The sequence below is a fragment of the Sorghum bicolor genome, chromosome 1 (assembly GCF_000003195.3).
Source record: "Sorghum bicolor cultivar BTx623 chromosome 1, Sorghum_bicolor_NCBIv3, whole genome shotgun sequence".
In the NCBI taxonomy this organism is placed as follows: domain Eukaryota; kingdom Viridiplantae; phylum Streptophyta; class Magnoliopsida; order Poales; family Poaceae; genus Sorghum; species Sorghum bicolor.
This window is the reverse complement of record NC_012870.2, coordinates 76,145,859-76,168,044: the sequence shown is the minus strand read 5'-3', so window position 1 is coordinate 76,168,044 and position 22,186 is coordinate 76,145,859. Positions and strand designations below refer to the sequence as shown.

The following is a 22,186-nucleotide window of genomic DNA, read 5'->3' as shown; positions in this document are numbered from 1 at the left end:
AGAATAGAACCAAATCACCAATGCACCTCCGCTGCTAGTCTGAGTAGCTGCTAGTGTGATTGCCTTTTGGCGAGAGCTGACAAATTGCGCTTTGCAGGGGGTAAGTAACACCTAATACGCTCCGAATTCAGGGCCGGCGGCTTTCGTTCCTGCTTTCGTGGAACGACCAAATCTGCCGTGACTTGATATTCTGCCGAATCTGTGACTTCGGCCTTAGCATCTCCAACAGTTTGCTAAATCCACTTGCTATCCTTGAAAATTTAGTAAAAGAAGAAAATTAGCTCTCCAACAGTTTGGTAAACTACTTGCTATAATTTAGCAAGTTGCTATTTTCTGCCTCCGCGCGCGCATTTATCCGCGCGTGTATCCCTCGCGCATCCGGCCGCGCAAACGTTGTGCAGTTGCTGCCGCTGTTGTTCTGCTGCTCTGGCCGCTGCTGTTTTGCTGCTCTGCCGCTCCTGCGTTGCCATGATGCCATGACTTGCATGCGTTGATGCAGTGCTTCATGTGCTTGGCCTGTTGATGCGACTCTTGACGGTGCTTCACATCATGCCGGTTGTAGCACCTGCGCTTTCCATCATGGTCATGTATCCACCATGCATCATGCATATATGCTTCATCATGCATCATGACCCATCATGATATGAGCAGGAGCAATATTTTATCATGCATCATGTACCGTACTCTGAATCATAAAATATAAATCCAATGGACAGATCATATACAGATGGATCCGGTAAAATATGAGCCTACATTTTAAATTTTACCAAGTTAAAATAGCAAACTATTGGAGATAGTCTACTTTTTCACTTGGTATATGTTTTAGCAGGTTGCCAAATTATAAGATTTACCAAGTAGATTTTAGCAAACTATTGGAGATGCTCTAGATACACCAAAAATCCAAAACTTTACAAGATTCTCCGTCACATCGAATCTTACGACACATATATGGAATATTAAATATAGATAAAAAACATAACTGATTGCACAGTTTAACTGTAAATCACGAGACGAATCTTTTAAGCCTAGTTGCTCCATGATTGAATAATGTTTGTCAAATAATAAAAATAAAAGTGCTATAATATTAAAATCCAAAAAGTTTTTATCTAAACAATGCCTTCCTCCTACGGATTGTCGTTCCTTGATTCACATTATTTTCTTGACCCAGCAATAGAGAGGCGAGGAGGGCACCAAAAATTGCTAATTTCCCGGCATCCGTTCGACAATAATGTTTGCTAATTTCCGGGCTTTTTTCCGCTGGAACTAGAAAAGCTTGCCTGATTTGCAAACAGAAAATAATTTTAAAAAAAAAAGTGGATCCCGGTAACCCTAACCCTGCCTCCGGCCATCGCCGGAGTTCCGCCGCCTCGTCTGCAGCGCTATCACCGCCTAGCTAGGTCGTGGCGTCGGATGCTTCGCCGTACACTTGAACGCTGTGAGAGTCTTGCAAGTTGCAACTCGCGCGACGGGGCAGCAGACGCCAGACGAGTCCGATACCCCGACGCCAAACGAGGAAGGGAAGGTGGTGGCGTCTGAACGTGCGGATCCGGGAAAAGGACATGGGATGATGTCCTGTGGCGAGGGCGGCGTCGACCACGACCAGCACTGCCTGCCCACTGGGCTACGCTACGCCTACGCTCGTCCAGTTGGCAGCGGGACGCCTATAAATTCCACCGCCGGCCGGATCCCATTCGTCCTGTCCTGCCCCGTGCCGTCGCCGACCAGCGATCACCACTCCTCCGATCCTCTGCTCTCCGCTCGCCAGGGTACGTGCAGGCACACACGCGACCGCGGTCTCTTAGACTCTTTTTACTATCCAGCATTGCATTGGATGCACTCTTGCTTCCCGTTTCGTGTGCCTGAATCTCGGTGCGGTTTGCGTGTTCCTCGGCCTCCGCCGCCGCCGCCGCCGCGCGTTGCTTGCTTTTTTGCAGAGTTTTCAGGCCCAAACTGTTCCAATCCATTTGATTGGCATTTTGTTTTATATTACAAGCAGCATAAACATTTTGGCCGTTTCTTTTGTTGATTGTTATTCCTGATGCAGTTTCGGACTTCCAGTTGCCTCTGGAATTCAGAGCTGCAGCTGATCGAAGGCATTCGTTGTAGTACTACCGAGCCGGACCCAGCCAGCACTCTCCATCCATGGCTGATGCAGCAAAGGATGCTGCAGTAGCGGCGGAGGCACAGCCTCTGGGACGGTGGCCGGTCCTGTCCTACGGCGTCGGCCACATGCTGAACGACATCACGTCGGCCTGCTGGTTCACGTACCTGCTCCTCTTCTTGCAGCAGATCGGCCTTGCTCCCAGGTACCCCCCCCCCCCCCCCCCCCCACTGCACAATCTCTGCCGTTTTCCAATAACACGATCACGCACTTGCGCTAGTGGCCTCACCAATGGCTTGCTTTGCTTGCAGGGATGCCGCTGTTGTGATGCTCTCGGGTCAGGTCGCAGATGGGCTGATGACGATCCTCGCAGGCGAGATGGTCTGTATAAAACTGGACCGAAACTCGCAGACAGATTGTGTATGATTACTGACTGTGAACGATGTGTCTGTCACATGATCAGATTGACAGATTTGGCCGGTTCAAGCTATGGCACATTGGAGGATCGGTCCTCGTCGGCTTCTCCTTCTCTTCGGTCTTTGGTGGCTGTCTGCTGTGCACCATTCTGGGGACAGATTCGTACCTCGTGAGGACCGTGGGCTACAGCTTCTTCGCAGCGGTGTTCAACATTGGTTGGGCGGCCACACAGGTCTCCCACATGTAAGCACAGCTCCTTGAAACTGGACTGAACCTTTCTCCCGAGTCCTGAGTCCTGATATACTTACAAGATTTGAGCTCTGGCTGATGCAATTTTCTTAACGTCCAGGTCGATGGTGAACTGCATGACACTGAATCCGACAAGCCGTGTAGCCTTAGCAAGCTGCAGAAATGCGTTCACTATGGTGAGTAGTGAGTACCAGCAATCAGCATTTCATCTTATTGACACTTGTAGCTGCCAGTTGTTCTTACCACAATTCTGCTATACAACTTCTTTTTTGCGAATAGAACTATAAATTGTATGGGAGGGAACATGAATCTTCTTACTGTCGTACCTTTTCTTGTTAAAACTGGTGTGCTAGAACTCTACAAGTGTGTGGGCCCATTTATCAATGTCCATTTGATCAATCTACTCTGTCTTGTTCCCCTTTAAACAAATTTCCACATGGGGAATATACTCACAAGAATGGCGAAATACAGGTTGCAAATCTCGGTTTGTATGGGATTGCTTTAGCTGTCTTTGGTGCTATAAAGGCAAAAGAATGCTCAGACATTGTTATCCAGGTGACAGAAGCAAAAAAAAGTTGCATTTTGTAGACCAAAGAAATATAAGCAATGTTTACTAATTTGCCCTTCATTTCTTTCACCAACAGTATCGATGGATTGCATACCTGTCCATCTTCATAGGATGCTGCTTCCTGGTCGTCTTTCATGTTGGAACCAAGGAACCTACGTACGTTGACATGTTATTATTACCCAGAATGGAATAGTGCATATATATGCTTTATAAATTATGCTTGTTCTGATTGTGTGCTTTTGCAGCTTGAAGTCTGAACCTAACTGTAAGAAGAAGGCTCGGATTTCCTGGGGCTACTGGTTCAAAAAGACCTTGTACTACCAAGTTGCTCTCCTGTATATGCTTGCAAGACTGATCACAAACGTATCTCAGGTTGGCATATGGAGCCATGTGCAATCAGAAAGTTTTTGTTTCTTAATTAGCTTGAAAATGCACATGGCATGCTCTATAATCAGCTTTGTCCTTAGCAGATTTCTCAGACAAGGTTCTATGTTCCATGCATTTTAATCTGTCTGGGCATTAGTTCCTAAGATATCCCTTTTTTTATTTTCCATCCAATCCTAATTTGAAAATAGAGCCCTTTAAAAAAGGGTAAAATCCTTAATCTTGCAGTGTCATGGTATAATAAAATCGAGCAATCAATTTACATTGTTGAAATAAACCATGTTTAGCACAGTATCCAGTGTCATTAGAATTTTTCCAAAGGGAGCCCTTTTTTTCCCTGCTCCATAGGTACAAGTCAGAACTTAGAATTAGCTGTGCCATGTTAATATGTTATCGTCTCTGGCATTTGATCTTTTATATTTGCTCATGTTCTCCTTTGCAGTCGCTCATCGCTTTCTACGTCACCAGAGATTTGAGAATGAATGAATACTCGAAAGCAATAGTGAGTTCTTTCATCTGCTTGTATTTTCTTCCTTTTTTTAAAGAATCTTTTGGGTGAGACGCCGGCGGCAGGGCAGATATGAGAATTACTACTTTTGCTCTCCTTTTTTCCTCACCCCTTTGATCTGTCATCTGTGTCTGCAGATACCAGCCATCATATTCTGCTGCAGCTTCTTCGTGTCCATCGTTCTGCAGGTCCAAATCCAACACTTGCACAAGCAAGAACTGTTACAAACGTGTTGTACTGCATTGCAAAATTCAGTCTTTCCGATCCTTGCTCACCCATCTCTGGAACTGCCTGCAACACAGGAGATCAAGTGGAACAGCCGGCGGCTCAAGTCCCTCCTCACCGTCGGCGCCACGCTCTGGGTCATCTCCGGCGTCGCCGTCTTCGTCCTCCCGAGCGAGATGCACAACCTCATGTACCCTCTCGCCATGGTCATCGGCGCCGCCAACGCGCTCGTCATGGTAAAACACAGGCGCCCACCACGCCACGCTGCTCGCCCCCAAGTCTTCTGCCAGTTCCGCGTGCTCTGGCTTAACATAACATTACATGAGCAGGTCACGACGGTTGGGCTGGAGAGCGCGCTGGTAGGGGAGGACCTGAACGGCTGCGCCTTCGTCTACGGCTCCCTCAGCTTCCTGGACAAGATCTCCTGCGGAATCGCCCTGTTTGTGCTGGAATCGTACGAAGGTAAGTGACGTCGAGATCGGCAGAAATGCTCGAAATTGTGTTTTTTTTTTCTGTGCTGGGAAGGCCAGCAACTGATCGGCCGGGCGCAACATTCTTGTCTTCCGCTGCAGACACGATGAGCTGCGGCGAGAAGAGGGGCCTGAACACGGTGAGCAGGTACGGGACGGGGCTGATCCCCTCCTGCTTCGCCGTGATCTCCCTGGTGGTCGCATCCACTCTGAGGCTGCAGGACGCCAGTCCGACAGCCGCTGCACTGGAAGCCCCACTGCTCGTCTGACCGACTGAAGAAACCGGTGGCGATGCTGATATCGATCGGGTTGAAGAAAGAAGGAAATGTGCATCCTCTTCAATTAGGTTTGAAGAGGAATATGTCCTCGCTTACTTTCAATTAGATTTGAAAGGAGGCCCTTTTGTAATAAAATTTGTCATGCCGTCGTGTGAAATAACAAGAAGTTGTACGTAACTCAAATTTTGTGGGAAGCTTTTGTACACGTCAACAGATTATTATACTACAGAGCAGGAACAGCATCATGGTCGTGGCTGAAACAGAAGACTAAAGAGAGTGTACAGATCTGTGTGAAAAAAAGTAGAGCTTTAAACACGCTGGAAACATCCTCGACACTGAATGCAAACATCATCCAACGCCGGCGCCGGCGAGGTCTCTCTCTCACAGCTCATCCTCCGACCGGTACTTGTCTGCGTCCGCCCTCCGGTGCTTCCCCTTGCCGGCGTCGGCGTCGGCGCTGGGGCCAGCGACCCTCTCCTTCACCTCCTCCAGCCTCTCCTTGGCCGTGTCCGCCGTCTCCCTCGCCTTCTCCTTCACCCTCTCGTACCCTTCGCTGGCCTTCTCCTTGGCCGTCTCCACCGTCTCCCACGCCGCGTCCTTGGCCGACGCCGCCTTCTCCGTAGCCTTCCCCTTGGCGGCCTCCTTAGACTCCTGCGCCTTCTTGGCGGCCGCCTCCGCCTTCTCCGCCGCCGCGTCCTTGGCCGCGCCAGCCTTGTTGGCCGCGGCGTCCTTGGCCGCCGCGGCCTTCTCCTTCGCGGCGGCCGTCGTCTCCCACGCGGCCTCCTTGGCCTTCGCGGCCTTCTCCGCCGCCGCGTCCGTGGTCTGCCGCAGCGTCTCCTGCGCCTTGCCGGCCGCGTCCTTGGCGCTCTCGTACCCCTGCCCGGCTTTCTCTCGGGCCTTCTCCTCGACCTTCTCCTTGCCCTGCTTCGACCGCTCGTGCGCCTCGGCGCCGCGCTCGCTCGCCGCCTCGGCGGCCTCCTTGGTCTTCTGCTTGGCGTACTCCGCCTTACTGGACGCCTCGCCGGCCGCGCCCTTCACCGTCTCCTTGGCCTTGTCCTTGGCCTGGCCAGCCTTGCTCGACGCGCCGGCCGCGGCATCGGCGGCCGCCTCCTTGGCGTCCCCCGCCTTCTTCCCTACCTCTGTAGCATGGACGTGGCCGGCGTCAGCACGATCATAGGCACACGGACGAGAGAAAGAATGGTGGGAGGCGTGGATTTCTTACCGGAGGCGGTGTTCTGGGCGGACTCGCGCGCGGACTTGACGGTGTGGCCGGCCTTGCGCGCGGCCTCCTCCTCGTCGACGACGTCGGCGTGGTGCTTGAGCCCCAGCCCCTCGGAGATCTTCTCCTTGGCCCAGCCCGTCCACGACTCCTCCTCCTTGTCGCTCTCCTCCGCGACGTCGTGGACGTTCGTCTTGGCCGCCACGCCCACCGCGGCCGCCGAGGCCACCGCCAGGAGCAGTAGCAGCAGCAGAAGCGCCGAGGGGACGTCGCGGCTCCTCGACCGCGAGACTACCGCCATTGTTAATCCTTCTCGAGCTTAAGCTTGGCAGCCACGAAGACTAGTAGGTGTATGTATGTGTGTGTGTGCTTTTTTTTGTCAGGGATGCACGCTGATCGATCGTCGCTGGGTTTTGAGGGAGAGGACGCCGGAGGGTTTTATGGACGCCAGGGATTTGGACGCGTGTAGGGGTGGGTTCGAGCGAGGCGGGTGGCGAGACGACGGGTGTCCGGCTGAGGTGGCGCGTTGCCGCACACGTCATCTCAGTCGGTCGCCGTGATCGCTTTGGCCTTGTGGGGGGTCACAGGCTTCTGGTCGCTTCGCTTCTCGGTGCTTTCGAAATGTGGCAGAAACGAGTCACTCGGGTCGCCAATGTGGCGGCACAGGGGACGATTGGCCGAGAGCCGGAGCCAAGGCGACGCATATCGTGCCGTGCCATGTTATAATTCATCGGGCCATTATAGGCCGTCGTACCCAGCGAGTCGTGCCTTTACGAATTTCGTACATGGTTTACAGCCCAAGGCACAGTCTGTAGGGGGGTTTTCGTGTCATGCCGATCCGTTAAACACGTTGTATCGTGCCAGCCACGGCCCATCGCATCAATATCAGCTCATTTTTATCAACATTTTCACCAAATCTTAAAGCATTTCATCATTTTTATCAATAATTCGTCATTTTCACTAGTATAATAATTAGCGATATATATATATATATATCACAATTAAATTAATAGTTAATTTTCACTGAGACGCTATCAGACTGACTGTTCGAACGGGCACCAGGGTGACACGGCCTAGTCTCTCGAGCCGTGCCGGCCCATGTTGTGCTCGGATCGGGCCAAATCACTGGGCCATAGATCGTGCCACCGGGCTGCGGGTTGTACCATGTATAGTCGTGCTACGGCTAGAAAAAAAGATTACTCATCACTATATCTCAAAATACTAAATAAGTAAGTTTAGGGATACAAGTAAACTTGTCTAGAAAACTATAAATAAGATTAATTTTCGCTATTCCGGTAGTTAATATAGGTCTTGTTTACTTCCATCCAAAAACCCAAAAAAATTCAAAATTTTCCGTTACATCGAATCTTTAGACGAATGCATGGAGTATTAAATATAGACGAAAATAAAAAACTAATTACACAGTTTGGTCGAAATTGACAACACGAATTTTTAAGTCTAGTTAGTCCATGATTGGACAATAATTACCACAAATAAACGAAAATGCTACAGTGTCGCAAAATATTTCTCATCGGGAACTAAACAAGGCCATAGAGTGTGTTTGTAGAGCTCTCCTAGCCATTGCAAGAGCAGCTTCACCCTGTTGCGAGTCAAACAGGACCAGATGTCGCCCCCTCTATCCGGCTTCAGTGGCAATGAAAGCATATGTTTTCGCTCTCTTATTTATTGAATTCACATTAAAAAGTGTATAAACACATATCTTAATACAGTTGTATTGAAATATATATTTACATATTTTTTAATACGAATCCAATAAATAAGAAAGTGAGAATATATATGCCTTTAGAGATAAATAATAGGTATTTCTGTTTTTTTTTCTAATATAAAGAAAAGCTCGCTGCCCGGCCTCTGTATCCTCTTTCGGCCCAACGTCACTCAGCCTTTGCACACCCAAGACGGGTCCAAAGTGGAACGTGGTAGGCCGGGCCGGGCCGTGGTCGCCGCCACCCGCCACATGACAAAGAGTCGGACCGAAGCCGCCCGCGTCTGAATTGAGTTCCGAAACGTGCCGAACCCAACAACCGCAGTGGGAAAGAAAAGAAAGATCTCTGGAAGACTGTAGCGTGGCTGCCGTGTCCAACTGTCCACGTTTCACTCCTCGCACTTGTCCGCCTCGTCGCCTCGCTTTTTTTTGTGGAACGTAGAATGGCAGCTTCCTCGCCGCCCCTCCCGCCGCCGCCGCCGGCAGCGTCCTCCACCACGCTGGCCGGAAACCTCACGGCCTCCTCGCTCCTGTCCATCCCGCGCCCGCGCCCGCGCCTCGCCGCGGCGCACCGCCGGGCGGTCGTGGCCGCGTCCGTGTCGCCACGGCCCCGGCCCCCGCAGCCGTCGCCGGAGGGGGACGGCGACGAGAAGGAGGTGGAGAGGGCGATGGGGATGGACGGCGGCATACCCGGGACCTCGGACGAGTTCCTGCGCCGCGTCTCCTCCCGCGCTTACGGCATGCGGCGCCACCTCATGGAGTCCCTCGACTCCCTCGCCTACGACGGTATCGCTTCTTGGATCTTATTAAGCCTCTCCACGATCGATCAAGTTCTCGTTGCGTTGACTTAGTTTGGTTTAACGCTTGCGGGTTTAGTGATTTAGCATAGCTTATTATAAGGGTTCTTGTCGGTTTGGCCGAAATGTTCAGGGTTTAGTTGTGCGCGCAGCGTGTTTGATGAAACGCGCGGTACGAATTGCCCGATGATACGATGTTTGTGTGCACGGGAGGATCGCGTGCTGCAATCAACTCGAGACCAGCATCTACTCTGTGAGGCTTGTGGGTTGGTTCACGCGTCTTGTGTTTCTTGAGACGTGCAGTTTCAGGTGGGCAAGATATGGCTTCATCTGTAGGCTATGATTAGCTCTTGCAGCCATAGCAGTTTCCTCGGCGTCAATATATATCATGTGTCATGTGCTACTTGACCAATTGGACAAGTCTGTTGTGGGCCATTACTAATTGATATGCATAAGCTTCTTGTAGTAATTGGAGACTGTATATCTGTATCCAATGGTCAAATAGCTGTGGATATTTTATTAGCCGAGTTCTTATGCACATACTTTGAAATGTTATCAGTTGTCATTAAAAAAACTCTATGGTAAACATACTACATGATAATTTGGCACATGGCAATTTTAATTTTAGTAACTCTGTTCACTTTCATGATAATTCAGTATTGGAGACAAACCCATGGAGAGAAGATTCCAAACCAGTCTATGTGCTGGCCAGAAGCGATAACCACCTATGGACAATGAAAACTCGCAGGAGCCGCAAGTGAGAATTTATTGATGCTGTTACATTTAGCTTGTCACGAGCCTGCAATTTACTGAACCGTATGAACTGCTGGTGTTACCTATTATTGTCTTCTCAGCGAAGTTGAAAGGGAACTTGGAAAGCTTTTCTCAAAGGGAGGGGGTTCTGGAGTTGGAACTAAATCAAAGTACTCTGGCTCCAAGTTTAACATGGTTGTTGAAGATATCAGAGAGGGAGTACTGGTGAGTACTTCGCTGGCTTAAGATGAAATTTTGAGGGCATGTTCTTGATAGGCAACTGTTCTTCTATTTCCTCTGGCTGTCTAACACATTTAACTTATTTAATCCATTGTATTCACACTCTTTTAGATTATGCACAAATTGAGCAAAATATAGGTTATGCTGCTAGTTTCTTGATCAAACATGAAAAAAAATCAGGAGATTGGACTTATTGACCACTGCAGTAGAATTACTAATAAGGTGTTGGCCATATGTGCCTAAAGAAAAGCATGGATATACATCATGTTATAAGCCGAATCAATACTCACCTTTGTACCATAGTAAAAGAAGACACCATTGCACCTTCCCAAAAAAAAACTAGATGATATTTGGTGCAGTTACTTGCTTTATATTCTTCTGAATCGTTCCATCCTTTGCTGCAGATATTTGAGGATGAGGACGATGCTGTAAAATACTGCGACCTTCTGCAGGGCGGCGGTCAAGGATGCGAGGGAATTGCAGAGATAGAAGCATCATCAGTAAGTAAAGTATTTGGTGGACCGTAACAGTTTCTGGTTACCAACTGATCATAATGTACAACTTGTCACGACTGTGCACGTTTGTAGGTTTTCAACATGTGCCGTAACATGAAAGCCCTTGCTGTTCTTTTCCGCCGCGGAAGGACTCCTCCATTGCCTCAGAGCCTGGAGCGTGACTTAAGGGCGAGAAAGCGGTCACCACTGGAAGACTAGAGCTGTCTGTTTACACTGTATAGAATCGTTAATTGTATTCATCTAGCTGTTGGAAGCATGGGCCCTAGGCCTTGTATACAACATAGTAGTACATAGTAGTCCCTAGCTGAAATGGAACCAGACGAGTCTGACAGCAAACACAGACGAAATTGCTCGATACCAGAAGTTTCTTTGAAATTGGATTGGATGGATACTCTTGTAATTATGAGCAACATTGTTACAGTGAATAAAATGTGATACATCAAGTTATTTATTATCATTATTTGGTGTCATCCAACTGGTGAATGAATAGTGCAAGAGGTTGACAGCACTGGGAGTCGAAAGAATTCCTAGTTATGGCTACTGTTGATGATACATTGATACAGGGATGTGATTGTGAAATGTGTCTCAAAATTAATTCAGGGTGATGTGCGCCTCTCGGTTAGCTTCTCCCTGCTGTACTTCTTGAAATCTGCTGCCAGGCCTGTGTCCATGTCCTGCTTCATCTGCTCCGCCATCTTCCTCAACACCTGCGCATTGTTCATCACAAACAAAATGCCTGCCAATCAATCCGGTGATGGTTCTCTACTTCTCTGCAAGAGCAGGCTGCAGGTGAGGAGATGAATCTAAGTTCTGACCGTCTCGCCGACGCCTCTGATGATGCTCTCCGGGACCAAGGCGAGCACCGGCGGGAGGTCGAAGCCGACGGTCATCTCGACGTGGCCCTTGAGGCTCTTCCTCCCCTCCCGCTGCCGCTGCGGGTACATCAGGCCTCGCACGGTCAGGGCCAGGTGCGACGGCATGGCGTTGCTGTCCAGACCATTCAGCTTGTAGTCCGTCTGCTCGCAGCAACAGCAGCAGAGCACGTCAGGGTACATTACATTCAGACAGACGTGAAATGATCAGCTGAGTTCTTGATCGGGGAAGGGAGGAACTGGTGTCAGTTACCACTTCCATGAGGAGGAGGCTGGTGGCGTGGACGGGGACGTTGGGCGGGTACTCCTTCCCGCCGGACTTGCTGACGAAGCGCATCACGATCACCGGCGACGCCGACAGGAAGAGGAACTGGATGGGCAAGAGCTGCACGCTCCATTCTTCCTGTAAAGAAAAGACGGCAGCCAGTGGCACTCCGTTAGCATTGCGTGTACGTGTCATTCACTCGTTGATAGGTCGCCCAAGCAGTGCTTCCTTGTCCCGTTTCGTAACGTTGAAGCCATTGGTTGGCCGACCAGCAAGGGAAACTGTAACCGATCTCGCCGGAAATTCAGGTTTTTCAGAGCCAGTGAAAGGCACTGAAACCTGAAAACTTTCAGCATTTTCAAACACGTTCTGACTTCTGAGAAACACCAGTACTATACAGAACTTTCAGACATGAAATTGGTGGAGAAACGATGAGGCAACTCACGTCGTTGATCTTTCTTCTTTTGCGCTGATCCGGGAACACAGCTCCGACGATCCTGGGACTGTTCTGCAGGTACTCATCGATGGACGCCTGCAGAGACAGAGACAGAGACAGAAACCCCCATGGAATGAATCAGATGATCTGAGATGTGCAGTCGCGCTCGTGCAGAGCAAAAAACCCCCAAGCCGGCCAATCCTTGAGCACTTGCAAACCTACCCCTTGCGTTTCGCTCATCGGGATATCGGTGCTGAACTTGTAGGAGAAGGTGAAGAGGTCCCTGGGGTTGTTGACCTTCTCCCTCGATCCGCCATACGAGGAAGGCGTCTTGAGAGCGCATGTAGTGGTAAGCGACGACGGAGAACTCAGGGCAAGGCCCTTTCTTGATCTTCTTGAATCTGAGCTTGGTCTCTGATCCGCCGCTGATCTGAGTGGTGTGCTCCCTCCTGATCCAGCACCCCTATACACTGTTGCATGCCCCTGTCATGTCAGTCATGCATGCACGCACGCACGCACGCTCTAAAAAGGCTACCACTAGCAAATTTCTCAAACAAAAATGAAGCAGCACAAAAGTAATACTACAAGGAACTAGTGCAAGAAAATGCATGCTCCGTGAATGGAAAGGAGCAGAGTTAGAGGCACCTGGATGGACTGCAGGACGGTATGAGGGGAGGTGTAGTATTGACATGTCTAACCTGCAATGGCAATTCCTGGAGTCTGGCGTTCGTTCCCCGGGCCAATAAGTAAGTAGTTGGCTGCCGTGCAGGGTTGATCATTCTTTTTTTCGAACACGCAAGGTTTGTGTACGCAAGAAAAGGCTCCTCCCTCCGTTTCCCTGTCCAACCGAGCCGCGTCTCTTCTTCCAAGTCGCACCAGGGCCCAGGGGGTGTGTAGTACCGGCCATGTCTGTCAGACCTAATAGAAGTGGGAAGCATGGAAAAATTACGCCTTGTTTAGTTCACCTCGAAATCCAAAAAGTTTTCAAGATTCTCCGTCACATCGAATCTTGTGGCACATGTATGAAGCATTAAATATAGACAAAAACAAAAACTAATTACACAGTTTGTCTGTAAATCGCGAGACGAATCTTTTGATCCTAGTTAGTTTATGATTAGACAATATTTCTCAAATAAAAACGAAAATGCTACAGTAGCGAAATTCGAAATTTTTTCGGAACTAAAGAAGACCTTGACAGGAAAAATTAGTCACTGCGCGAGTGCTGGATGATGGACACACGTCACTGAAGAGATGGGGGATATTTTGTTGCGTGCACTGATTCGCTTGCCACATGCAGGTGCAGAGGTTCATCGGCACACTTCTTGTCTCGCCATGTGCACGATTTTGACCCATTTCTTGGAGGGGAGATGATCAGATGATGCTAATAATAGTAATAGTGTATGAAGGTAGTTGAAGCTTCCAAGGTTGTATTGTGCTTATTAGTCACCACAAAAAAAAATGGTTGGATTTTGTTTGCTTCTTTTTCATTCAAATAACACAATTTCGAGATGTTTCGCCTCACAAATCGTGCGTGCACGGAAACCCCAGACCTGATTACCTAGCAGGCTAGCAATGCGAAGGGCACAACAACGCTGCGCGGCTGGGCCTGCTTGGAGTGCAAGTCTTTTTTTTCTGTGACATTGAACTGATTTCTGTAAAATCATGCATGGTTTTTGTGAAATTCCTACGTTCTAATTAGGCCCAGTTTTTTTTATTACAGACACAAGGAGCACACGCCACACTCACAAGATTCGAGTCGCCACCAATTTATGTACCTAATTGTCAACTCGTATACACTTGAAAAGAAGGCTCCAAAGAAATCTTCTACGGTTTCAAGAGTCAAGGATATGGAGCGCTGGGTAACTTGCATGGCCGGATTGTGCTCTAAAATTATCATGTATAAATATTTTTGTCTTTATCCAAATCATATGAAAGATACGCTTCGCGAGCATCTCCAACAGTTATGCAATTAGACTTTGCATTTTTCAAATTTGCTAAAAATTTTAAAAATTACTCTCCAACAGTTTTGCATTTGACTTATGCATTTTGGCAAACTTGGCATTTGACGGACCAAACTTGGCATTTTTGCATAGACACAATAGCTTGGCAATTTTGATATCCCGAGAATCTTGGACTCCTTGTCGTGCCCGTACTCCCCACGTCGCGGTAGTTTCCCGCGAAACGACTCCTCCCCGCGCCGAATCTTTTCTTTTCCCCGCGTGCCGCCTCCTTTCTTCGCGCGGGGACGAAGGGGATCCATCGCCGCCTCCTTTTCTTGCAGCGACGCGAGGCTACCTCGAGCAGATGTCGCTGGCCTGGATCAAGCAGCGACCTCTTTTGGCGACCTCTAAGCCCTCTGTTGATGCAAAACTGGTCTGCAAACACAAAGGGCTAATACCCGATCCAAACGTTAAGGCGTGCCAGCCGATTTGACCTTGCTATCGGCAAAGGTGATAACTCGAATACTTTAGTCCTGACAACAGCGATGCGCCCGGATGTCACGGCTAAGAGGTATTCACGCGGAACTTGAGAACACGCCTAGCTTAAGTCGACGAATTCCTAAGAACTCGTAACAAAAGGAAAAAGTATGACGAAGTCGTCGAAAAGTAAATACTGGGATATGAGTAAAAACGTGTGTTTGATTGATTGATAGATTGATTATTACAAGGTCCTAGGGTCTATTTTATACCCTGCTCGAAGAGCTACAACCAGACACGATTAGAATTCGAATTCCAAATCACACGGAATCCGTATACAAAACGATGCAAATAATTAAGGAAATAATAAAACTATCCTTCGTGACAAACCGAAACTCCTCCATATGACAACTGGCAGCTTCTGGACTCCTCCTTAGCATCATCGGCAATCCCCTTGCCATAGTCATCGGCAGACCTTTTTATCCGGCCATCGGCACCATATTACTGCCTGTGGACTTAGTCACATTCAACCTCTCCCTCATCGGCAACCATCCTCATCGGCAACCCGCATCGTACTGCCACCCTATCCTGCCATCCTAGACACGTGCCCAAAAACGGTGTCAACACATGCCCCCCAGTTTCGGAGTATAAGACTATTAATGCTCCGAAATTCTCTGTAGTAATGATGCCTTCTCCGCAATTAATGCTCCTAATCTGGTAACCGACAACCTCAATCTGGACAACTCTGATCCTAATCCTCCGCAGATTCCTCGAAATCCCCAACTTCCCAAACGGGCATTCTTCTCAGTCGTACATCGGTAACAATACCGTTACAAAGATCTGCCGATGCTCTGACCAGGATATTCGCAAAAACGGTTACTTCCCCCCTATCCGCCCATCGGCAAGATGACCGTTATAGAATATTGCCGATGGACCGACCAGGAGATCTCGCACAGTAAAATATCTTCAGATAATGACCGCTTCCCATCAAATCACCTGCACAATCCCTGGATTATCGTGCGAACAGTTACCATATCCACCTGAGTACCCTCGGGCTTCTCGGATGCGGCAAAGAGATAAGTCGAATTTGCCCTTGCCCATCTTGTCCTATAAATAGTTCCTTCTTGGGTACTCCTCCCCCATCACACCATTCTACTATCCAACTTTACTTTTCCAGCGGCGGCGCCATTTACAACCTCCAAGACCTCCGACAAGCACTCCTCTTCATCAACTCCGGTGCCCTCCAACGTCCTCTTCACGACAAGATGGCCATTGGCTTCGTCGTCCCTGAGGTCAGATTTCCATCTTATCTTCTGTGTATACTCCTATTCATTCGCGATTCATCTTACTGAATATTCTCCTTTTCCTTTTTTCTTTGTATTTTTATTCCCCCAAAATCACTAGGAGTTGTCCAATAAAATTGTCATCCCCACCGATCAACCACACCTTCAATGTCTCGGTCCTCTAGGGGATTCAGATCCAACCAATCTTATCAACGCAGAAACCAATAGAATCCCCTTTAGAGCTGAAAACTTTTCTATAGATCTGTGGAAAGACACTTTCCGCTCTTGGCCCAGCCCTACCGTAGGGTGGAAAGACTGGTTCTTGAGGGTCAGCAATTCTTATGAAGTCCAATGGGGTGACAGGAAGCTAGCCCAATGCATTAGGCTATCCATTGCCGATATGCACAGGAATGAGTCATTGCTGATAGCTGCGTCCTACTTTTGGTCAGACACTCTCAATGCTTTTGTTTTTGGCCACGGCCCTGCTTCTCCTACCCTTGCCGACGTAGCCATGCTCACTGGTCTAGATATATCTTCTGCCGATAGCACCCACTTTTTTGATACTGCCCCCAGTGCCAAAGTGGAGACTCGCGCTATCGGCGGTTGGTCAGGGTACATTCAGAAGTACCGCGGGAGAGGGCCTGTCACCATAAAGGAGCAAACCACCTTTCTGAGCATGTGGCTGGACAAGTTTGTATTCTGTGGTCGATCGGCAGGACCGACTTCTGTCTATCTATCGGCAGCAGAAAGATTGGCTAACGGTGGCCAATTTCCTCTCGGCCGATATTTGCTCAGCGCTGTTTACCACCTTCTTCATCAGGTAGCCCAGAAACTCCTGCTTGGCCAATCCATCGGCAACTTGGGAGGCCCCTGGTGGTTTATCAACATGTGGCTCAATCTGCACCTGCATAAGCGCCTTGATTTCAACTTGTTCTCTCAGCACTTCCCAAGAGATATAGCCGAAAATCATGTGTTGGGTGAAGAGGAATCGGCAACGCGTGCCCCCTTGAACTTTGGCGAAGCCGTTATAGTCCTACCCGGTTCAGGGAATAATCCGGATCAGATCGGCCGATTCTTCGAGATTCTGTACGAGGGTCTGGCCAGAGATGAACGACCATGGCTGGCTTATGACGACCCAGATAGCACGCTCCCTCTGACCTTCAATCCATTTGATGAAGCTCTCGACAGGGATAATGAGGCGATGATGGCAATTGTGACTCCCAGAGCCATTCCAGTGAATTTCTTTGGTAGCACGAAAACTTCTCCCCAGACTTACGAATTTTACAATCCATCGGCATTAGCTCGCCAGTTAGCTTTCGGCCAGTTGCCGATTGCACTTCCTTATGCCGATGTGATAAAGCCCAGAGAAACCATCAACAACCTTCTTGAGTGGACTCGAGTAGCCCAACTACCACCAAACGCCGATGTAGACGTAGATCTGTCAGAATGGGTTCCGGCTGCTTTTATCACTCAGGCATACAAGTTATGGTGGGCAGAATGGAAAGAGCATCTGTTCTGCAGATCGGCACTTTCATACCGCGGCATGATTGACCCCGAATACGAAGTTCCCGATGACACTGTAAGTAACTCAAACCAACGTTTCATTTTCTCACTATTACTTCCATCGGCAGCTTACCCTTGTATTCCTTTTGCAGGCTGATAATATTCCTCCATCGGTTAGCAGGAGTGGCAAGCCGATCGACTTGTTTCCATCAGGCCCGATTTCCTCAATCGGCCACAATGCTCCCACTCTGGCTTCCATCGTGCATCGGGGCGTACGCCTCAGGAAAGTTACGACTAGGAGAACCCAGACATCACCAACGGTAGCTGCCCCCACTCTAGCGCGGGTTTTCAAGGCAATTTATCAAATCTTTATCTTTTACGCTGACTATCTTTATATCGGCTTTATTTATACTTATAAACCCTTGTTCGTTATTGCAGCAAACCAGTGCATCGGCAAAGGTCACACGTCAAGGTGCCGATGCCACCCAGTCCAGCCAGCCAAAGAGGAAGGGCACCCAAGGTGCTAAGGCTGGAACAAAGCGCCAAAAAGTGGCAACTCCCCCTTCCCCTTCTTCTCCAGAAGTCCAGACACAGCAAGCACCATCTCCCCAACCAATGCAGGAAGCACCACAGATGGAAGAACCCCAGCAGGAAGAACCCCAAACAGAAGGTACATCAGCTGACGTGGGTGATCAAACAACTGGTCTGGCAGGTCCAGTTATATCATCGGCGGTTTCCTCAATTCAGACAACTGTTGTTCCTCCTCCGGATAACATATTTCAACAATACTTCCGCCGATAAACTTATTCTCATTTAGTCTCATAACCCTTCCTGTCTTCTTTCAGTTGATATCGTTCCATCGGCAACATTTGCCGATCAACCTGTAGCTCCATCGGTATCTTTGAGTCAAAGGCAAGAAATTGCCTTGAAACAAGTAAGTCATCCAATTTTTCCACCAGTATCGTCTGCCGAAGCTTTGACCATAAAAATGACTTATTTCATTCTCATTTTCAGGAACAAGATTCTCCTGATAGCTTATTCTCCTTCGCCATTGATATCTTCGAAGAAGAAGGTGAGGAAGCAAGCTCCTCTCGGGCAATTGGGACTGTATCGGCAGAAACCAGGGCTAAGCTGAAGGAGCTATCGGCCATACTTCATCAAGACACAGCTTAACTGGTCAACGATTCTGACCCAGCCAAGGCCCTGTTCAAAACCCTTAGAGGCCAAATTCCTGCCGATGCTGAAGAAACCCTCTTCCATGCTGCACACCTAGAAAGCCGCCAGCTACAGTACCAGAGAGCCACTCGACGCCTTGCCGATAGAGCCGCCCAAATCCAGCTTTCTGAGGAGATGATGAAAGAAAAACTCTTAGCCGATGAGAAACATAAGAACATCGGCACCTTAAAGTCCTCAGGTGATGCACTGAAGCAGAAAGTATCTGATCTATCGGCAAAAAGAGAAGCTTTACTGGCCGAACTCAAGCAAGTAGAAGATGCTCTGTCCCAAGCCCAGCAAGAAGAAAGTCAACTGCCGGAGACCATCAAGCACCTTGAACAAGAACGAAACGTCCACGGTCGCAAAGCGCTGCAGTTTGTCGACGAAAGCTAGTCGGCAGTCTACCTTGGGGTATACCCACGGTAGTAGTTTATCGGTAGACGGTGCGCAAACTACGAACTCGATGGTGACGCAAGACACGGACAAGCTTTTTATCCAGGTTCGGCCGCCGAGTTGGCGTAATACCTACGTCCTGCGTCTGGTTGTATTGATTTGTGCTGAGAGAATATGATGTGATCTGATGTGTCCTAGGGGGTCCCCTGCCCCTCCTTATATAGTCTGGAGGGCAGGGTTACAGATCTGGAAACTAATCCTAGTCGGTTACAATTGCCATGGATAATTCGATATCAATTCCTATTCTAACCGACTAGAATCTTGCTTGATCTCCACGTCTTGTTTCCTTGCGCGAAACTCCGAGCTGTCGGATCAAGCCTTGAACTCGTCTCGTAGTGGGCCAAGCTTCCTGACTGAAGTCTAGCCGTAAGGGTATAGGGGTTTATACCCCCACAGCTAGTCCCCGAGCACCATGTATTGTGATGCAACACGCCGTCTTGAGCTTCTTCGATCAGCGAGGCTTGGTGTCTTCAATAAGTGGGAAAACCGCCCAAACAGTTGTAATGGTTCTTTGACCAACTCGAAAGACGGTTGATCAACATTGACATCGAAGAAACAGGTTGTTCGAAGAATGCATGGTGCTCTTAAAAAAAAGTTTCTTTCCTGGTGAAGTGTGCCCACTTTGCCTTTTGGAAAGGTAGAAGCATCCAAAAAGCAAGCAAATTCACCGCTAGGTGAAGTGTGCCCACTTAGTCCCCGAGCCTGGTAGTAGGTGACGTAGGCACGTGGTGCCAGGGTCAAAAGAAAATTCCCCAGAGTAGTTTTGAGACTGAGATGCATCGCTAGATGCATCGTACCGATGTAGTCCCCGAGCTTGCTGGAAGGCGAATTATGAGCCTTGTAGCAAGGTCTAAAGTGAATTTACCAGTCCCCGAGCATGTCATGCTCGTCTGTAATTGAAAAGACCAATCGACCAGTCCCCGAGCATGTCATGCTCGTCTGTAATTGAAAAGACCAATCGACCAGTCCCCGAGCACTTAGTTTACTTCTTGGAATTATATGTTGCTATACTGTGCGACCAGTCCCCGAGTATCGAGTGCTCAGTGATCGGTGCGTGCTTTAAAGCCTTGGGCTGATAGACTGAGCGACCAGTCCCCGAGCGTTGAGTGCTCGATGGTCGGTGCAGTCCTTGAAGTTCTGAGTTGATAGACTGGGCGACCAGTCCCCGAGCGTCGAGTGCTCGGTGGTCGGTGCAGTCCTTGAAGTTCCTAGCTGATAGACTGGGCGACCAGTCCCCGAGCGTCGAGTGCTCGGTGGTCGGTGCAGTCCTTGAAGTTCCGAGCTGATAGACTGGGCGACCAGTCCCCGAGCGTCGAGTGCTCGGTGGTCGGTGCAGTCCCCGGATTGTTAGCTCGCTGGCGTATGTGTCTTCTTACTTTTGAAAAGATCTTTCCAGGTAAAATTGACGTGACGAGGTCTCCTGACGATATGTCAGACGGATGCATGAAAAGTTGCACCTGGCAACTGTACAACCGCTCTTTGCATGGTTTGACAAAAGGAAACCATCAATTGGTACGAAAACTCCGCCGCATTAATTGTCTATAATCATTTTAAACCGAAACGCCGCGTCCGCCGCATGGCCTGCCCACTTCCCGAGAATACAGGAAGTGGGAGAGGTGGAGTCGTGGGCTTATAAGGGCCTAATAGGTCCGCCTGTACCGCTTCGCCTGCCATTGCCTTCAAACCTTCCGCTCTCTTCTTCTCCAATCTACTGCATCTTCCTAACTCCAGCCCACATTCGCACCTCTAATGGCGAAGAGCGACGCCAGGAAGAGGGCCGAACTGATGGCCAAGGAGTGGAAGAAGTCCCGCAGCACCACAAAATCTCTTGGTGACCTCGTCGATATGGGGCTTCTGCACGGCGCAGAGCTTGGCGGCTGGAGGGCACCGGAGGGGGAGAGCTACCCCGACCCTCGCGCCGGTGAGATCGTCATTTTTGAAGATTTCGTTAAGAGAGGCTTTGGTGTTCCTGTTCATCCTTTTCTTCAAGGTCTTCTTTTGTACTATGAGATCGGGATTTGCAATCTGCACCCGAACTCAATTCTCCTTATTTCCACCTTCATCCACCTGTGCGAGGCCTATGTTGGCATAGAGCCGCACTTCGATCTTTTCCGGTATCTTTTCTGCTTGAGGAAGAAGGGAGCAGTTGGAGGCTCCAAGGTTGCAGGTGGAGTATACCTCAACCTTCGTGATGGGATGAAGAATCGCTACCTGCACTGCCCATGGAACACTTCCTTGACCGAATGGTACAGGAAGTGGTTCTACATCAGGGAGGAACCGGGCAGCTCCACGTTCTGCGACGTGGGATACATTCCCGAGAAGAGGACGAGCTGGACCGACCGCCCGGAGTTCGACGGTCCAGTGGCGGATCTCATGAAGCTGATCGACTGGTCGCGCCTAGACGGGCTTGGCGTGGTCGGCAACTTCATTTGCCGCCGGGTGATGCCCTGCCAGAAGAGGGTACACTCGGCGTACGAGTATGCCGGAAGCGCAGATCCGACCAGGATGCGGTCGGAGATCTTGGAGAAAACGGAGGTACAACAGCTGTTGAACGAGCTGTTTAACTTCGCGGATGGGGGCTTCATCCGTGGCGGTGATCGGGTGCAAGCCTTCAAGTTAGGACGACCAGCACCAAAGGTATGTAGCAGATTCTGTTTGATCATTCGTATATCGTCTGCAGTTGACTCATCTCTGTTGCTTTTGCAGGTCGGCGATGTCGACCGGTGTACAGTGTATGTATCACTGGCACCGGGGATGGAAGATCCTGTGGGAGAGGTCCCGCCAGAGGAGGACGCTGCTCGGTGTACTCATTACACCAGCAGTGAGGAAGACCGAGCCCGCCCCGTCCCGACCTCCGAGGAGAGGGTAGCGGGGAAAAGGCCATTGCCGGCAGATCCCTTGCCGACACCGAAGCTGCCGGCAGATCTACCGGCGGAGAGCAGCCAAGCGCCGAAGCGTCGTCGGCTCGTGCGGATCGTCGACGACGATGACGACGAGGAGGCTGCGCCGTCGTTGGTCCGACGGCCTCGGAGCCGCCCAGACACTGCGCCGGTCGCCACTGATCGAGTGGCCAGCGGCGCCGCTGCCCCGCAAGGTGTCGAGACGGGGGCACAGGTGCCGACCGGACGGGCGAGGAGGAGGTTCACCGCGACCCACCGTCGGTCAGACCTGTAAGTGTTCGACTTACGTATTTTGGACTCCTCTTTTTTTTTCTTTTTTAACTTTTGTTCCTGTAGTGCGGCATCGGATGTCGACCCTGGTCAAACTGCCAGCCAGGGAACGGGCGAGCCTGCCC

The 22,186-nt window shown here is 49.7% G+C and overlaps 4 protein-coding genes across 5 annotated transcripts; 2 read left to right on the top strand and 2 right to left on the bottom strand.

The window, feature by feature from the left end:
- On the top strand, window positions 1,336-5,460 carry LOC8082133 (major facilitator superfamily domain-containing protein 12). Its single transcript, XM_002468398.2, has 13 exons — window positions 1,336-1,766; window positions 2,045-2,306; window positions 2,413-2,482; window positions 2,565-2,761; window positions 2,868-2,943; window positions 3,239-3,322; window positions 3,412-3,491; window positions 3,581-3,707; window positions 4,162-4,221; window positions 4,365-4,415; window positions 4,530-4,688; window positions 4,782-4,914; window positions 5,025-5,460. The coding sequence occupies exons 2-13, from the start codon at window positions 2,143-2,145 to the stop codon at window positions 5,189-5,191; spliced, it is 1,368 nt and encodes a 455-aa protein (XP_002468443.1). The 5' UTR covers window positions 1,336-1,766; window positions 2,045-2,142; the 3' UTR covers window positions 5,192-5,460.
- On the bottom strand, window positions 5,353-6,841 carry LOC8059830 (ABA-inducible protein PHV A1). Its single transcript, XM_002465755.2, has 2 exons — window positions 6,423-6,841; window positions 5,353-6,339 (listed from the first exon to the last, which is right to left on the bottom strand). The coding sequence occupies exons 1-2, from the start codon at window positions 6,718-6,720 to the stop codon at window positions 5,582-5,584; spliced, it is 1,056 nt and encodes a 351-aa protein (XP_002465800.2). The 5' UTR covers window positions 6,721-6,841; the 3' UTR covers window positions 5,353-5,581.
- Window positions 8,463-10,904, top strand: LOC8082132. The gene is made up of 5 exons (XM_002468397.2): window positions 8,463-8,928; window positions 9,597-9,696; window positions 9,794-9,917; window positions 10,337-10,432; window positions 10,520-10,904. The coding sequence occupies exons 1-5, from the start codon at window positions 8,586-8,588 to the stop codon at window positions 10,643-10,645; spliced, it is 789 nt and encodes a 262-aa protein (XP_002468442.1). The 5' UTR covers window positions 8,463-8,585; the 3' UTR covers window positions 10,646-10,904.
- On the bottom strand, window positions 10,823-12,838 carry LOC8059829. Of its 2 annotated transcripts, none has more exons than XM_002465754.2 (6): window positions 12,666-12,838; window positions 12,243-12,490; window positions 12,030-12,116; window positions 11,573-11,722; window positions 11,263-11,463; window positions 10,823-11,154 (listed from the first exon to the last, which is right to left on the bottom strand). In XM_002465754.2, exons 1-6 carry the CDS (start codon window positions 12,709-12,711, stop codon window positions 11,044-11,046), a joined length of 843 nt encoding a protein of 280 aa, XP_002465799.1. In that variant the 5' UTR covers window positions 12,712-12,838; the 3' UTR covers window positions 10,823-11,043. The 2 variants fall into 2 exon arrangements, with proteins under 2 accessions (XP_002465799.1, XP_021307060.1); XM_021451385.1 differs by having other exon boundaries at window positions 11,046-11,183; window positions 12,666-12,824.

Bases quoted from the DNA above. Each gene is read 5' to 3' on its own strand.
- LOC8082133 (XM_002468398.2), top strand. From the start codon at position 2,143: ATGGCTGATGCAGCAAAGGATGCTGCAGTAGCGGCGGAGGCACAGCCT. The intron at 2,483-2,564 runs GTCTGTATAAAA...TCACATGATCAG, and splicing joins CGATCCTCGCAGGCGAGATG to ATTGACAGATTTGGCCGGTT. The intron at 2,944-3,238 runs GTGAGTAGTGAG...GGCGAAATACAG, and splicing joins GCAGAAATGCGTTCACTATG to GTTGCAAATCTCGGTTTGTA.
- LOC8059830 (XM_002465755.2), bottom strand. From the start codon at position 6,720: ATGGCGGTAGTCTCGCGGTCGAGGAGCCGCGACGTCCCCTCGGCGCTT. The intron at 6,340-6,422 runs GTAAGAAATCCA...TCCATGCTACAG, and splicing joins CGCCCAGAACACCGCCTCCG to AGGTAGGGAAGAAGGCGGGG.
- LOC8082132 (XM_002468397.2), top strand. From the start codon at position 8,586: ATGGCAGCTTCCTCGCCGCCCCTCCCGCCGCCGCCGCCGGCAGCGTCC. The intron at 8,929-9,596 runs GTATCGCTTCTT...ATGATAATTCAG, and splicing joins CGACTCCCTCGCCTACGACG to TATTGGAGACAAACCCATGG. The intron at 10,433-10,519 runs GTAAGTAAAGTA...GCACGTTTGTAG, and splicing joins CAGAGATAGAAGCATCATCA to GTTTTCAACATGTGCCGTAA.
- LOC8059829 (XM_002465754.2), bottom strand. From the start codon at position 12,711: ATGTCAATACTACACCTCCCCTCATACCGTCCTGCAGTCCATCCAG. The intron at 12,117-12,242 runs GTAGGTTTGCAA...CTGTCTCTGCAG, and splicing joins CGATGAGCGAAACGCAAGGG to GCGTCCATCGATGAGTACCT. The intron at 11,723-12,029 runs GTGAGTTGCCTC...TTTTCTTTACAG, and splicing joins AAAGAAGAAAGATCAACGAC to GAAGAATGGAGCGTGCAGCT.